The 16,071-nt window shown below is 44.4% G+C and overlaps 1 protein-coding gene across 3 annotated transcripts in view; it reads left to right on the top strand.

Annotated features, from left to right (window-relative positions):
• Positions 1-16,071, top strand: part of LOC145342927 (adhesion G protein-coupled receptor L3-like) — a 937,845-nt gene that overhangs the window by 778,441 nt on the left and 143,333 nt on the right. For all 3 annotated transcript variants that reach the window (XM_080188553.1, XM_080188552.1, XM_080188551.1), the window contains 2 exons: positions 9,604-9,787; positions 14,862-14,984. In XM_080188553.1, coding sequence (XP_080044679.1) covers positions 9,604-9,787; positions 14,862-14,984 — 307 coding nt within the window. The remainder of the gene's footprint in view (positions 1-9,603; positions 9,788-14,861; positions 14,985-16,071) is intronic.

Below are 16,071 nucleotides of genomic sequence, written 5' to 3'. Positions count from 1 at the left end.
AGGAAGAAAATGTCATCGATGTATCTAGTGTACAGCATCGGTTGAAGATTCTGTGCAGTGAAGAAGTCTTGTTCGAACCTGTGCATGAAGATGTTGGCATATTGAGGCGCAAATTTGGTCCCCATGGCTGTTCCATGTGTCTGGATGAAAAACTGGTCGTTGAAGGTGAAGACATTGTGGTCCAGGATAAAGCGGATGAGTTGTAAAATTGCATCTGGAAACTGGCAGTTGTCAGCATTGAGTACTGATGCAGTCGCAGCAATGCCATCGTCGTGGGGGATGTTGGTGTAGAGCGCTGAGACATCCATTGTGACGAGGAGTGTCCCTGGTTCAACTGCTCCATGTGTGCTGAGTTTCAGTAGGAAGTCCGTAGTGTCGCGACAAAAGCTGGGGGTTCTTTGTACAATGGGTTTCAGGATGCCCTCGACGTAGCCGGAGAGGTTCTCACACAGAGTTCCATTGCCCGATACGATGGGACGGCCAGGTGTGTTTGCCTTGTGAATCTTTGGGAGGCAGTAGAGATCTCCAATGCGGGGAGTACGTGGAATGAGAGCACGGAGGGTGCTCTGAAGGTCCGGATCAAAGGTCTTGATCAGATTGTTGAGTTGACGAGCGTGTTCTTTGGTCGGATCTGTGGGTAATTGTCTGTAGTGTTCCTCATTGTTTAGTTGTCGGTACACTTCTTTACAGTAATCCGTTCTGTTCAGTATGACGATGGCCCCTCCTTTGTCTGCTGGTTTAATGACAATGTTGCGGTTTGTCTTGAGAGCGTGGATGGCGTTGCGTTGTGCTTGGGTGATGTTCGGGGCTGTCTTGTGAGTGCGGCTGATGAATCTGGTGTTAACGCACCTCCTGATGGTTTGGGCATACAAGTCCAGTCGAGGGCAGCGGCCTTCCGGAGGAGTCCAATTGGATTCCTTCCTCTTAGGCTGTTGCACTGCGGATCTCTCTGTCGGCTGTTCTGGTTCATCGACTGTCTCATTGTGTTCGTTGCTGGCCTCTTGGGGTTTGTGGAAAAACTCCCGCAGCCTCATTCGCCTGATGAATTCCTCTGTGTCCGCTGCGAGACTGATGGGGTCCATTTTGGTGGTGGGGCAGAAATTGAGCCCTCGACGGAGAACTTCGATTTCATCTGGTTGAAGTGTGTAGTCCGACAAGTTGACAATAGACCTCCCTGCGGTAGTGCTGTTTTCTACTGTGGTGCCGGGGGAGGCTTGGTTGTTGCTGGCGGCAATGCCGAGTTTCTCAAGTTTCCTATTCTTGGTGTGCATGTAGGTGGTGTAGTTTCTTTGTCTCATCTGCTTGGCAGAGTTTCGCAGTTGGTCTGCATCCTGAGTACAAGTTGAGAGAATGTGTTCCATTTTAGTTTCCAGGGCGTGGCGTTTGCTGTAAAGCTGGTGTATGAGGTGGTTGAGAAGTGTGAGAGAGGTGCGACGGCAAAGTCTCTCAGCGTAGTCTGTGTTATAGGTTGCCCTGAGTGGGTTCGTGATCTGTAGTCCTTTTGGTATCTTGTCTGCTTTCTTGCATCTCTGTAAAAACTTGATGTCTGTGTCGATATGCGCAATCTTCTTGGAGATCCTCTCCACTTGGATCCGGCAGTTTGTGGTGTCGATAGTAGTCATGATGTGGGTATGCCGGCGTTGGACTGGCGTTGACATCGATGACATATCCAAGTGGAGAGGATCTCCAAGAAGATTGCGCATATCGACACAGACATCAAGTTTTTACAGAGATGCAAGAAAGCAGACAAGATACCAAAAGGACTACAGATCACGAACCCACTCAGGGCAACCTATAACACAGACTACGCTGAGAGACTTTGCCGTCGCACCTCTCTCACACTTCTCAACCACCTCATACACCAGCTTTACAGCAAACGCCACGCCCTGGAAACTAAAATGGAACACATTCTCTCAACTTGTACTCAGGATGCAGACCAACTGCGAAACTCTGCCAAGCAGATGAGACAAAGAAACTACACCACCTACATGCACACCAAGAATAGGAAACTTGAGAAACTCGGCATCGCCGCCAGCAACAACCAAGCCTCCCCCGGCACCACAGTAGAAAACAGCACTACCGCAGGGAGGTCTATTGTCAACTTGTCGGACTACACACTTCAACCAGATGAAATCGAAGTTCTCAGTCGAGGGCTCAATTTCTGCCCCACCACCAAAATGGACCCCATCAGTCTCGCAGCGGACACAGAGGAATTCATCAGGCGAATGAGGCTGCGGGAGTTTTTCCACAAACCCCAAGAGGCCAGCAACGAACACAATGAGACAGTCGATGAACCAGAACAGCCGACAGAGAGATCCGCAGTGCAACAGCCTAAGAGGAAGGAATCCAATTGGACTCCTCCGGAAGGCCGCTGCCCTCGACTGGACTTGTATGCCCAAACCATCAGGAGGTGCGTTAACACCAGATTCATCAGCCGCACTCACAAGACAGCCCCGAACATCACCCAAGCACAACGCAACGCCATCCACGCTCTCAAGACAAACCGCAACATTGTCATTAAACCAGCAGACAAAGGAGGGGCCATCGTCATACTGAACAGAACGGATTACTGTAAAGAAGTGTACCGACAACTAAACAATGAGGAACACTACAGACAATTACCCACAGATCCGACCAAAGAACACGCTCGTCAACTCAACAATCTGATCAAGACCTTTGATCCGGACCTTCAGAGCACCCTCCGTGCTCTCATTCCACGTACTCCCCGCATTGGAGATCTCTACTGCCTCCCAAAGATTCACAAGGCAAACACACCTGGCCGTCCCATCGTATCGGGCAATGGAACTCTGTGTGAGAACCTCTCCGGCTACGTCGAGGGCATCCTGAAACCCATTGTACAAAGAACCCCCAGCTTTTGTCGCGACACTACGGACTTCCTACTGAAACTCAGCACACATGGAGCAGTTGAACCAGGGACACTCCTCGTCACAATGGATGTCTCAGCGCTCTACACCAACATCCCCCACGACGATGGCATTGCTGCGACTGCATCAGTACTCAATGCTGACAACTGCCAGTTTCCAGATGCAATTTTACAACTCATCCGCTTTATCCTGGACCACAATGTCTTCACCTTCAACGACCAGTTTTTCATCCAGACACATGGAACAGCCATGGGGACCAAATTTGCGCCTCAATATGCCAACATCTTCATGCACAGGTTCGAACAAGACTTCTTCACTGCACAGAATCTTCAACCGATGCTGTACACTAGATACATCGATGACATTTTCTTCCTCTGGCCTCATGGTGAACAATCACTGAAACAACTATATGATGATATCAACAAATTCCACCCCACCATCAGACTCACCATGGACTATTCCCCAGAATCAGTTGCATTCTTGGACACACGCATCTCCATTAAGGACGGTCACCTCAGCACCTCACTGTACCGCAAGCCCACAGACAATCTCACAATGCTCCACTTCTCCAGTTTCCACCCTAAACATGTTAAAGAAGCCATTCCCTATGGACAAGCCCTCCGTATACACAGGATTTGCTCAGATGAGGAGGATCATGACAGACACCTCCAGACCCTGAAAGATGCCCTCGTAAGAACAGGATACGGTGCTCGACTCATAGATCGGCAGTTTCGATGCGCCACAGCGAAAAACCGCACCGATCTCCTCAGAAGACAAACACGGGACACAGTGGACAGAGTTCCCTTCGTCGTCCAGTACTTCCCCGGAGCGGAGAAGCTACGACATCTTCTCCGGAGTCTTCAACATATCATTGATGAAGACGAACATCTCGCCAGGGCCATCCCCACACCCCCACTTCTTGCTTTCAGACAACCACACAACCTCAAACAGACCATTGTTCGCAGCAAACTACCCAGTCTTCAGGAGAACAGTGACCACAATACCACACAACCCTGCCACAGCAACCTCTGCAAGACATGCCGGATCATCGACATGGATACCATCATCACACGTGAGAATACCATCCACCAGGTACATGGTAAATACTCTTGCAACTCGGCCAACATTGTCTACCTGATACGTTGCAAGAAAGGATGTCCCGAAGCATGGTACATTGGGGAGACCATGCAGACGCTACGACAACGGATGAATGAACATCGCTCGACAGTCACCAGGCAAGACTGTTCCCTTCCTGTTGGCGAACACTTCAGTGGTCACGGGCATTCAGCCTCTGACCTTCGGGTAAGCATTCTCCAAGGCGGCCTTCACAACACACGACAGCGCAGAGTCGCTGAGCAGAGACTGATAGCCAAGTTCCGCACACATGAGGACGGTCTCAACAGGGATCTTGGGTTCATGTTGCACTATCTGTAACCCCCGTGACTTGCCTGGGTTTGCAAAACCTCACTTACTGTACTGTCTGGAGACAATACACATCTCTTTAAACTGTGATCAGTGCTCCTACCACTCACATTGTCAGCCACTTCAGGTCTTGAACAGCAGGTTAGGTGTAAGGATTCGTATTTTAATCAGTAATCTCTAAACTGTCTGTGCTTTATATGCTCTGTCTGAGGCCAGAACTCTCCATTCACCTGACGAAGAGGGTAACCCCTCGAAAGCTTGTGAGAATATTATCAAATAAATAGGTTGGACTAAAACCTGGTGTTGTCAGACTTTATACTATTTATATGTCAGCTATATCTCCCATCTGAATTCTCACTTCCCAGAAAGAAAATTGTGCATTCGGGTCCCACTAAGAGAAACAAACACAATGGACCATAACTTCCAAGCTCCCCAGTGTGCATTGGGGGTGTAACCCAAAGATGCTTTGGGGAATCCCCTATGGAAGCTCCCAGGTGAAGGTTTGCACAGCAAATTTAAATGTCCCCTGGACTTGCACTGCGAGCCAACCAAAAATGTGATTTAAATTGTAAACTTTGGATGGTTCCTGCTGTATTACAAAAACAATTACAATAGTAGGACTAATCTTCCCGAATCCCGCCTGCTCCTCCCCTACAGGTTTGACCTTGACTGATACGCCTGACCTCTGACACCCCCAACCCCAAGATCTTATACACCGGTCATAGACACCTATCTTCTCCATGACCTGTCAATTTCAGTGGACATTTCAACTTAAGGGGACGGCTGTACTGTCTGGATTACATCCAGCCTGATTCGGATGGTCAGGTGAAAAAGGTGTGGAAAAATTTACGGTTTGTAATTGGACACAGAGGGGCAATCTAATCTGATTGCCACTCCCAGTAAGTTACGGCCCAAAATCTAGACTTACTGTAGGCACTGACTTTCAGATGAGAAATTAAACCTGCCTGCTTCCCAGATAAATCCATCAAAAGTTCCATGGCATGATTTAAAAAAAATAAGGAAACTGATCAACATCACTAAAATAATTGTAATTGTCACAGTGCTATTTGTTGATCCCTCCAGAGAACAAATTGGCTGACGAGTTTCCTACAACAATGACTAAAGCTGAGCTCTCAACCCCAAACCCCTCCACAGCAGGGTAGGCACTGCTGCCTCACAGTGCCAGGGACCCAAGTTCGATTCCTGACTTGGGTGGCTGTGCAAAATCTGTATGTTCTTCCTGTGTCTATGTAGGTTTCCTCCGAGTGCTCCAGTTCCCTCCCACATCCAAAAGACTTGCAGGTTAGATGGATTGACCAAGCTAAGTCCTCCCTCGGGTTTACCCAAACAGATGCTGGAGCGTGGCGACTGGAGGATTTTCAGAGTAACTTAATTGCAGTGTTACTGTAAGCCTATCTGATCCTGCCATTGTTTTCCAAGTGTTTTCGTATAATATCTTTGATACTGATTCTAGAATTGTCCCCGCTACCGATCTCAGGCTTACTGGTCTATAATTCCCTATTTTTTCTCAACCTCTCTTTTTAAATAGTGAGATTGCATTAGCTATCCTCAAACAAAGAACAATACAGCAGAGGTCACAGGCCCTTTGGCAGTCCAAGCCTGTGCTTTTCATTGGTCCAACTAGACCATTCGTTTGTATCCCTCCATTCCCAGTCTACTCATGTGACTATCCAGGTAAGTCTTAAACGATGCCAGCGTGTCTGCCTCCACCACCCTACTTGGCAGTGCATTCCAGGCCCCCGCCACCCTCTAAACAACGTCCCTGTGATATCTGAGTTATACCTCGCCCCTCTCACCTTGAGACCGTGACCCCTCGTTCTCGTCACCTCCAACCTGGGATAAAGCTTCCCACTGTTCACCCTATCTATACCCTTCATAATTTTGTACACCTCTATTAGATCTCCCCTCATTCTCTGTCTTTCCAGGGAGAACAACCCCAGTTTACCCAATCTCTCCATAGGAACCATTCCAGAGTCTATAGAATCTTGGAAGATGACCACCAATGCATCCATTATTTCTTGGGTCGCTTTCTTAAGTACTCTGGGATGTAGGTTATCAGACTGTCAAAGCTATCAATTTCCCTAACACTATTTCTCTACTAATTCTAATCTCCTTCGTCCCTCTCACTGAACCCTGTATTCCCTAACATTTTTGGTATCTTATTTGTGTCCTCCTTTGTGAAGACAGAATCAAAGTATGTATTCAGCTGGTCAGCCATTCCTTTGTTCCCCATCATAAATTCCTCTCTGACTATAAGGAATCTACATTTGTCTTCACTAATCGCTCTCTCCTCACATACTGTTAGAAACTTTAACAGTCAATTTTTATGACCCCTGCAAGCTTTGAATTCTAATCTGCTCCCAATCCTCAGGTCTGTTGTTTTTCTTGGCCAATTTGTATGCCTCTCCCTTTGATCAAATACTATTTCTAATTTCCCTTATAAGCCATGGTTTGGCCACCTTTCCAGTTTTACTTTTGCACTGGACAGAAATAAACAATTATTGCAATTCACTCATGCACTCCTTGAATGTCCATCCATCCTACAACTTTGAGATCACCCAAAACTCAGCTGTCCACATCATAACTTATATTAAGTTCTGTTTACCAGTCTCGCAATTCTGTTCATTCTGAAGCTTGCAGACCCACATTGGATCTTAGTCTGTCAACAGTTTGATTTTAAAATTCTCACCCTCACAATCAATCCCTTCATGACCTCACCCTTCTCTGTCTATAAACTGCTTTAACGCACTGGTAAGACCCAGTCCAGAAACTCTAAGATGTTTTATGAAATTAGCCTGGATCCTAAGTTTTACATTTGATTTTGGTTTTGGCATGGCTGAATATAATGTGTTTCACTCCCACTATGAATCAAATGATCCACTAGGAAGCTTTTATCAAACAAAGTTTATTTAAGAACACAGTTAAAATATAACAAAAAAATTAGCATAACTTTTGCCAATTACAAGACTTAAACATAACACAGTATACTCCAATTTATTTCTGTTGTTCCAAGTTAAACACCATTCCACAGACATACAGCCCTCCTTAAACAAGTATGCACAAGATACCGGATTTGCAGCTTCTTAACACCAGGTATGAATTGGTCCTTTGAATGTTGGATCAATTCTCTGAGATTCCTCAGTCCTGGAACTTTCAGAAAGCCTCTGGAGAGAGAGAGAGATACAACCTCCTGCCACCAACTACAAGCAGCAACTGAGAAACAAACTAAAAACTGGACTTTCCTGTAAAATAAAAAAGCTGTCCCTGGGCATATCACCTGACCTGTCATTATCCCCAAAATCAAGCTCCACTCTGCAACTCTAAGGGACCATTAAAACCACAGGGCACTGTATTAGTCCAGATTAAAATCAGCATGATAGCAATTATGCTGCCGCAGAAGCAAAAAGGATACCAGTTATAGACAACACGATGCCAATAAAATGCTTAGGCCTGCAGAGAAACATTATTGGAATACATTTCTGAAAGACACAGTGCAGTCACACTTACAATCTCTAAAAACTCTGTGTTCCTCCAGGTCTGGTGCCTAATGCATCTCATTTTCTCTGCTTACCATGGGCAACCGTATCTACAGCAGTCTATTCCTATGATCTGGAAATTCTTCCCCTAAACTTCCCCACCCTCATTTTCTTTAAGACGATTGTTAAAACCCACATGACCAAATTGTTGGTCGTGTATCCAAGTATTTTTTGCCATTGGCTCATCAGCATTTTTATCTGCTTATGCTGCTGTAAGGATTTGAGGCTACTGAACTATTTTAAGGATGCTGTGTGAATTTGTGCCGTTGCTTTTTTTCAATAAAATGTTTTTATTTATCCAGTCTGGTTTACTTGTACATTTCCTTTGTAAACAATGAGTTACTATAGTGAAGAAGCTTAAATATTTTTATGGTTCTTGCTCATTAGGAACAGTTCATTTTGCATCAGTAAGCCACTGGTATCAATGACTTCACTTGTTGAGCTATTAATTGAATTACTTTGGACACATAGTATTGGCATGTAGCATTATTATTATCACAGCAAGTGAAAGGACCAGAAAGAGGGTGTTCAAAACAGGTGGGAATATGTGTATCTTGGCATCTGAAGTAATAATATGCGTGCAGAATGTGAGGACATGATCATCAATGTAAGAGTATGAAGATAGAGTCTACTTGAAAGAAAGTTACACCATGTTCTGCTTATTAATATTGCAACTGATACTTCCTTTTATGAAGCTGGATTTGTAGCATCTTAACACCAGGCGTGAATTGTTCCTAATAATGTTGGGTCAATTCTCTGAGGTTCCCCAGTCTAGTATCTTCCAGAAAGCCTCTGGAAAGAGACAGAGAGATACTGCCTATTGCCACCAACTGCAACTGAGAAACAAACTAAAAACTGGACTTTTCTGTAAAATAAAAAAGCTGTCCCCAGGCATATCACCTGACCTGTCAACATCCCCAAAATCAAGCTCCACTCTGTAACTCTAAGGGACTATTAAAACCACAGGGAACTGCATTTGTCCAGATTAAAATCAGCATGATAGCAATAATGCTGCCTTAGGAGCCAAAAGGATACCAGTTATAGACAACACGGTGCCAATAAAATGCTTGGGCCTGCTTGAAATGACCTCAATTGGATTGGTTTTTCCCCGAAGAAAGATGAAATTGCATTAAAATGCTAAAAATGTATCTTGCTCACTCAAATGCTCTGCTTGAAAAAGTTTATTGGAAAAGTCAAGATGTTCCTCAGCAAGTACCAGCAAACTAGTTCAGCCAGCCTGCCTGAATGATAACAGCTGCATCTGAGGCAATGGCTTCTTACCTTAGGCAAAAAGAAATTCCATTTTACTAGCCCACTTGAGCGAAAGCAGATTAATAGGCTGCTAAAGTTCCCTGTCATTCCAAATGTTCAATGCAGGAAGATTGTTTCTCGTTCCTTGCTGTATATTGATTGTAAATACATCAGAATTACATTTACACATTCGTCTTCTGCACACGTCTAGTTTGAACCTGCAATAAGGAGAACATTGTTTCTGACAGTGAAGAGAAGAATTATTCTGAAACTCAGCTTTGCTTTACTGACAATCCTTGTAGACATGAGAGGTATGCAAGGATGGCTGCTGCTGCTCTTCTTCCATTGTAGGGATCTGTTCATCTTCCGCTTCATGACTCCCCATGACAATGTTGCTGAGATTATGTGGGTTGTTGTGGCATGTATCCATGGCTGTCCTCAAGTGGGTAAAATTGAAATCCTGTGTCATTTATCTCCCTGATCTGTAGGCCATGGTGGAGACGGTTAACAACCTTTTGCAACCTCAAGCTCTGGAGGCATGGAAGGATCTGATGACAAGTGATCAGCTGCGAGCAGCCACCCTGTTACTGGATACAGTGGAGCAAGGCGCCTTTGTCCTTGCTGACAATCTGCTCAAGACGGACATAGTCCGAGAAAACACTGACAACATATGTGAGTGTCTTGTCAAAGGTATATTATGGTCAAAACAGTTGAGAAATCACTTCATAGCAATGCTTGATAGTTTCAGAGGACATTTGTTTAATCTTCTGTAAGTGAACAGCCAATTCTTCATGCCATGATTATTTTTATATAAAAGAGTTTAAATTACAGGTGTTCCAGAAAATGTTGATGCAAGTAACACAAAGGCAAATATATTGAGCATGTGCAGCCTGAACTATATGTTCAACTATTTCACACTAAGTCTGCTTTAAAAAAAGTCTTTCATAAAGGTTCAATCAAATTGCCATAAGTGTTCTCAGTGCCATGTATGGAACTTCCTTCACAATCATAACCAGCATTAAAAGGCTTCATTTGTAGTGCCACCATTGCTGCAGACTGGTGTTAGCCTTTGTAACCCACAGAAGAAATCAAGTAGGAAACTTCTTGGTCCAACATTTAGAATTTAATTGAATGTGAGCAGGGAGGGTTTTTTGAGGCAGGAATCAAAGCTCGGGCCATTTCCCAATGTTGTAATCATAGAATCCCTACAGTGCAGAAGGGGGCCATTCAGCTCTTCGAGTCTGACAGAGTATCTTACCCAGGCCCTCTCCTCCGCCCTATCCCTGTAACCCACAAATTTACATGGCTAATGTGGGTACACTGCTAATCTACACATCTTGGGAAACTAAGGTGGGTAATTTAGGATGGTCAGTCTGCACATCTTTGGACTTTGGGAAGAAACCCATACAGACACATGAGAATGTGTAGGTAATCACCCAAAGCTGGAATCGAACTGAGTCCTTGGTGCTGAGAGGCAGCAATGCTAACAAACTGTGCCAACTCACCTCCTATTTGGCCAGGCCTGCTCATCATGTTTTTCTCCCTCAGAGTGAGGGGCGGGCTGGAGTTGAGACTGCAACCTCGCGAAACAGGGCAAAGGCTGAGATGGAGGCAGGCTGGTGCCCAAATGGCCAGGTTAGAAGGCCTGTCTCCATTCACTCGACATCATCCCAGTTCTGTAGATGAGCGTGAGGCCCTCAACTGCCTACATAACTCATCAACCCCACAATCCCCAAGCTTTCAAATTGGAATTCCATTGGTCAGCTGTATAAACCAACCCCCAAAACTGAATGCTGGTGAATGTAATTGTCCCTTTTCTTTTAAGCCTAAAAATACAGAAGATATTTGGCCTGCTCCTCCATTCATTACAATCATGGTTGATCATCCAACTGAATAGCCTAATCCTGCATTTTCCTCATAACCTTTGATCCCATTCACCCCAAGAGCTATATCCAGCTGCTTCTTGAATAAATTCAATGTTTTGACATCAGTTATTTCCTGTGGTAATGAATTCCACAGGCTCACCACTCTTTGGATGAAGGAATGTCTCCTCACCTCTGTTCTAAATGATCTACTTTGAATCCTCAGACTGTGACCTCTGCTTCTGGATTCCCCCACCATTGGGAATATTCTCCCTGCATCTACCCTGTGTAGTCCTGTTAGGATTTTACAGCGATTTCCCTCCCTCATTCGTCTAAGCTCCAGTGAAAACAATCCTAACTTCATCAATCTCTCCTCATATATCAGCCCTACCATCCCCGGACTCAGCCTGGTAAACCTTCGCTGCACTCCCTCGAGAGCAAGAACATCCTTCCTCAAAAAAGGAGACCAAAATTGCACACAATAATCTAGGTGTGGCCTCACTAAGGCCCTGTAAAATTGCACAACACATTCTTGCTCCTGTCCTTAAAACCTCTCACACTGAGGGCCAACGTGCCATTTGCCTTCTTTACCACCTGCTGCACCTGCAAGCTTACCTTCAGTGACTGGCGCACAAGAACACCCAGGTCCCACTGCACACTCTCCTCTCCAAATTTACAACCATTCTTGTTTTTGCTTCCAAAGTGGATAACCTTACACTTATGCAAATTATACTGCATCTGCCATTGATTAACCCATTCACCCAACCTGTCCGGATCATTCTGCATCCTTGTCACAGTTCACTCTCCCAACCAACTTGGTGTCGTCTGCAAACTTTAAAATGTTACATTTTGTTCCATGGTCCAAATCATTAATATATATTGTGAATAACTGAGGCCCCAGCACCGAACCCTGTGGCAGTTCACTTGTTACTGCCTGCCAATTTGAAAAATATCCATTAATTCCTACTCCTTTGTTTCCTTTCTGCCAACCAGTTTTCTATCCATCTCAATACACTTCCCCCAATCTTAAGAACATAAGAAATAGGAGCAGGAGTAGGCCATTTAGCCCTTCGAGCCTGCCCCACCATTCAATAAGATCATGGCTGATCTGAAGTGGATCAGTTCCACTTTCCCGCTTTCTCCCCATAACCCTTAATTCCCTTGTCTATCAAAAACCTGTCTACCCGTGACTTAAATATATTCAGCGAGGTAGCCTCCACCACTTCAACGGGCAGAGAGTTCCAGAGATTCACCACCCTTTGAGTGAAAAAGTTCTTCCTCAACTGCCCCCCCCTTATCTTAAGGCTGTGTCCTCTAGTCCTGCTGTCCTTTCTAAGCGGGAAGAATCTCTCTACCTCTACCCTATCCATACCCTTCATTAACTTATATGTCTCTATAAGATCCCCCCTCATCCTTCTAAACTCCAACGAGTACAAACCCAGTCTATTCAGCCTCTCATCATAGTCCAACCCTCTCATCTCCAGTATCAGCCTAGTGAACCTCCTCTGCACTCCCTCCAAGGCCAATATATCTTTCCGCAAGTGCGGTGACCAAAACTGCACACAGTACTCCAGCTGTGGCCTCACCAGTGCCCTGTACAGTTGCAGCAAGACCTCCCTGCTTTTATATTCTATCCCCCTCGCTATAAAGGCCAACATCCCATTCGCCTTCTTGATCACCTGCTGCACCTGCAGACTGGGTTTTTGCGACTCATGCACAAGGACCCCCAGGTTCCTCTGCACTGTAGCATGCTGCAGCTTTTCGCCTTTTAAATAATAATCCCTCCTACTATTATTTCTGCCAAAGTGGATAACCTCACATTTGCTAACATTGTATTCCATCTGTCAGGTCGTCGCCCACTCGCTCAGCCTATCCAGATCTCTCTGCAGACTTTCCACACCCTCCGCACAATTTGCTTTTCCACTCATTTTCGCATCATCAGCAAATTTCGTCACCCTACACTCAGCCCCCTCCTCCAGATCACCTATATAATTGGTAAACAGTTGCAGCCCCAGCAACGATCCCTGCGGCACTCCACTAGTCACCAACTGCCAACCAGAATAGCACCTATTGATACCAACACTCTGCTTCCTATTAGACAGCCAGTCCTCTATCCACGCTAACACCTTACCCCCAACTCGGTGCACCCTAACCTTCTGTAGCAACCTTTTATGAGACATCTTATCAAACGCCTTTTGGAAATCTAAAAACACCACATCCACCGGTTCCCTTCTGTCTACCGCTTGCATGGTAATCCCTTATGCAGGACTTTGTCAAACGCTTTCTGAAAGGACAAATATGCCACACTGATGAGTTCCTGCTTGTCAACTCTACTAGTTACATCTTCAAAAAATTCTAACGCATTTGTCAAGCATAATTTACCCTTATAAATCCCCTTCGTTAAGAACAAAGCAAGAGCGTTAATCACTATATTAATGACATATTTAACTTCATCATATGACATTACATAATGACATGTGATGTTGGCAGCACCTTTTGAACTCACATGTCTAAAGGTTCTTAACTCCAGACGGAGGCTCCCCATAACCCGTGATGTCACTGAGCTGTTGCAAATCACATCCTTGTGCATGAGTCGCAAAAACCCAGCCTGCAGGTGCAGCAGGTGGTCAGGAAGGCGAATGGGATGCTGGCCTTCATAGCGAGGGGGATTGAATATAAAAGTAGGGAGGTCTTGCTGCAGCTGTATAGGGCATTGGTGAGGCCGCAGCTGGAGTACTGTGTGCAGTTTTGGTCGCCGTATTTACGCAAGGATATTTTGGCCTTGGAGGGAGTGCAGAGGAGGTTTACTAGGCTGATACCGGAGTTGAGGGGGTTGAGCTATGAGGAGAGGCTGAATAAACTAGACTTGTACTCGTTAGAGTTTAGAAGAATGAGGGGAGATCTCATTGAGACATATAAGATGATGAATGGGATGGATAGGATAGGGGTGGAGAGACTCTTCCCGCTCAGAAAGGATAGTAGGACTAGGGGGCACAGCCTCAAGATAAAGGGGGGGCGGTTTAGAACAGAGTTGAGGAGGAACTTCTTCACTCAAAGGGTGGTGAATCTCTGGAATTCTTTGCCCGTTGAGGTGGTGGAGGCTGCCTCGCTAAATATTTTTAAGACGCGGGTTGATGGGTTTTTGATAAACGAGGGGATTAAGGGTTATAGGGAGAGGGTGGGAATGTGGAACTGAGCCACGACAGATCAGCCATGATCTTGTTGAATGGCTGGGCAGGCTCGAAGGGCTAGATGGCCTACTCCTGCTCCTATTTCTTATGTTCTTATGTTAAGCTGGCTGGATTCCATGAGAATTGCTGGGTTTCTAAAGTGCCCAGCCCTGTAGTGGAGCCTGAATGTACTATGTGCAGATTTGAGACCTGCTCCCATTCCTGCATTGATTAAAAAAATAGCTGACAACAGTGGGGATAGATTCTCTGCATTCGGGACCCACATGCATCCAGTTTCTCCCAGCCAGTGTGCGTTTGCCCTGCATCGAGATAAGAAAACACGGTATCACATCTTCCATTATAATAAAAAAGACACAAAGTGAATCAAGTGGATGCATTTTAGAAGTGATGTGCGAGATGGAAAGAGGCTCGAATGGAGCATAAACTTTGACATGCTGGGCCACGTAGAATTGTGTGTTCCATTTGAAACATATCAAAAGCCAGCCACCATTAGAGAGGATCTTTTATTTTTAATTAAGATTTTATCAACATTTTGGTTCAAAACTTCACTTTCAGCTGAGAATATAGTTTAGAGTTATAAGAAATCCTAATATAGAACAATAGACAGGGATCTTGTGCGCGTTGTAGATTATGTTGAAAATGTCCTGTTTCCATGAGACTAATTACTTGTTTTGTGCTCTCTTGGGGTGGTAGTGCTAGAGGTTGCCCGCTTGAGTACAGATGGAATGTTGGAGGATCTGCAATTTCCGCAAAATGGAATAAATGGAAACTCCATCCAACTTTCAGCAAGTACTCTGAAAAAGAATGGTCGCCATGGTAAGGTTTAATTGAATTTGTTACTTTGAAATGATATGCCAAGGAATCATAAGGAGCAGATGTGTGAATCTTTGTTGTCCATATAACAGGGTTAATTTGAAGGGGTTAATTAGCAGCATTAAAGCACAGGGAGGGAGAGAAATCCACATCTCTCCAAATCAGCATGTTGCTGAAGGAGAGCTAGTCATTTAATTCAGAACACCCCATATGTAAAACATATATATATTTTTTACTAAATCATGGACCTACTTTGAATTAACACAGCACTCCTTCAGTCCATGCTCAAAAACCAAATGAGGGGAAAACAAATGATTGGGATTTTCACCAATTTATTTAATACTTGTCAATAAATGCTCCAAAATATATTTATTCATTCTATGAAAATAATATAAGCTCCCTAATAATTTAAATGTTGAATTTCAGCCTCTGTAATATAACTTAACATGTGTTCGTTATTTGTAAGAAATAATGGTTTTGAAAATCAGTCAGATTTGGTTCAAGCAGTTACATCACTGAATCATATCAGCATACTGCTACGCATTGATGCAATTGATTCACTTCTAAATTTCCTTCAAACTATAATTGATGTTTGTGCACTAAACACACAAAATTGCATTTTCGACTTTATAAAATACTGAAATCAGAATTATCTGAGGAGTTGTATTTTATTGTGTAGTTGGCTGGATGGCTGGTTCGGGATGCCAATAGCACAGCATTAATCCCCGTACTGAGATTACTCATGAAGGTGTGCCTTCTCAACCTTGTCCTTTCCCTGAGATGTGGTGATCCTCAGGTTAAATCACCACCAGTCAGCTCTATCTCTCAAGAGGGAGAGCAACCTATAGGCACCTGTGACTACGGTAACTTTACCTAAACACATCTAAATTATATTACAGTGTTAGCTGCACAGATGCTTTACAACATTCTCCTTCATTCACGTAACTAACTCACAAGTCTGAATTAGATTCCATAATTCAATTTCTACATAAATCCCCTAAGCAAATCACTGTGAGTTTCCAATGATTGGCCTTTAACAAGGGCTTAACAAGCTTTTTTGTGGTTAATTTTCATTTTAACATGGGCCCAA

The sequence above is a fragment of the Carcharhinus amblyrhynchos genome, chromosome 5 (assembly GCF_965287045.1).
Source record: "Carcharhinus amblyrhynchos chromosome 5, sCarAmb.v2.hapA, whole genome shotgun sequence".
Taxonomy (NCBI): domain Eukaryota; kingdom Metazoa; phylum Chordata; class Chondrichthyes; order Carcharhiniformes; family Carcharhinidae; genus Carcharhinus; species Carcharhinus amblyrhynchos.
Note: the sequence above shows the minus strand (reverse complement) of the source record. Positions and strands in the feature narration are given on the sequence as shown.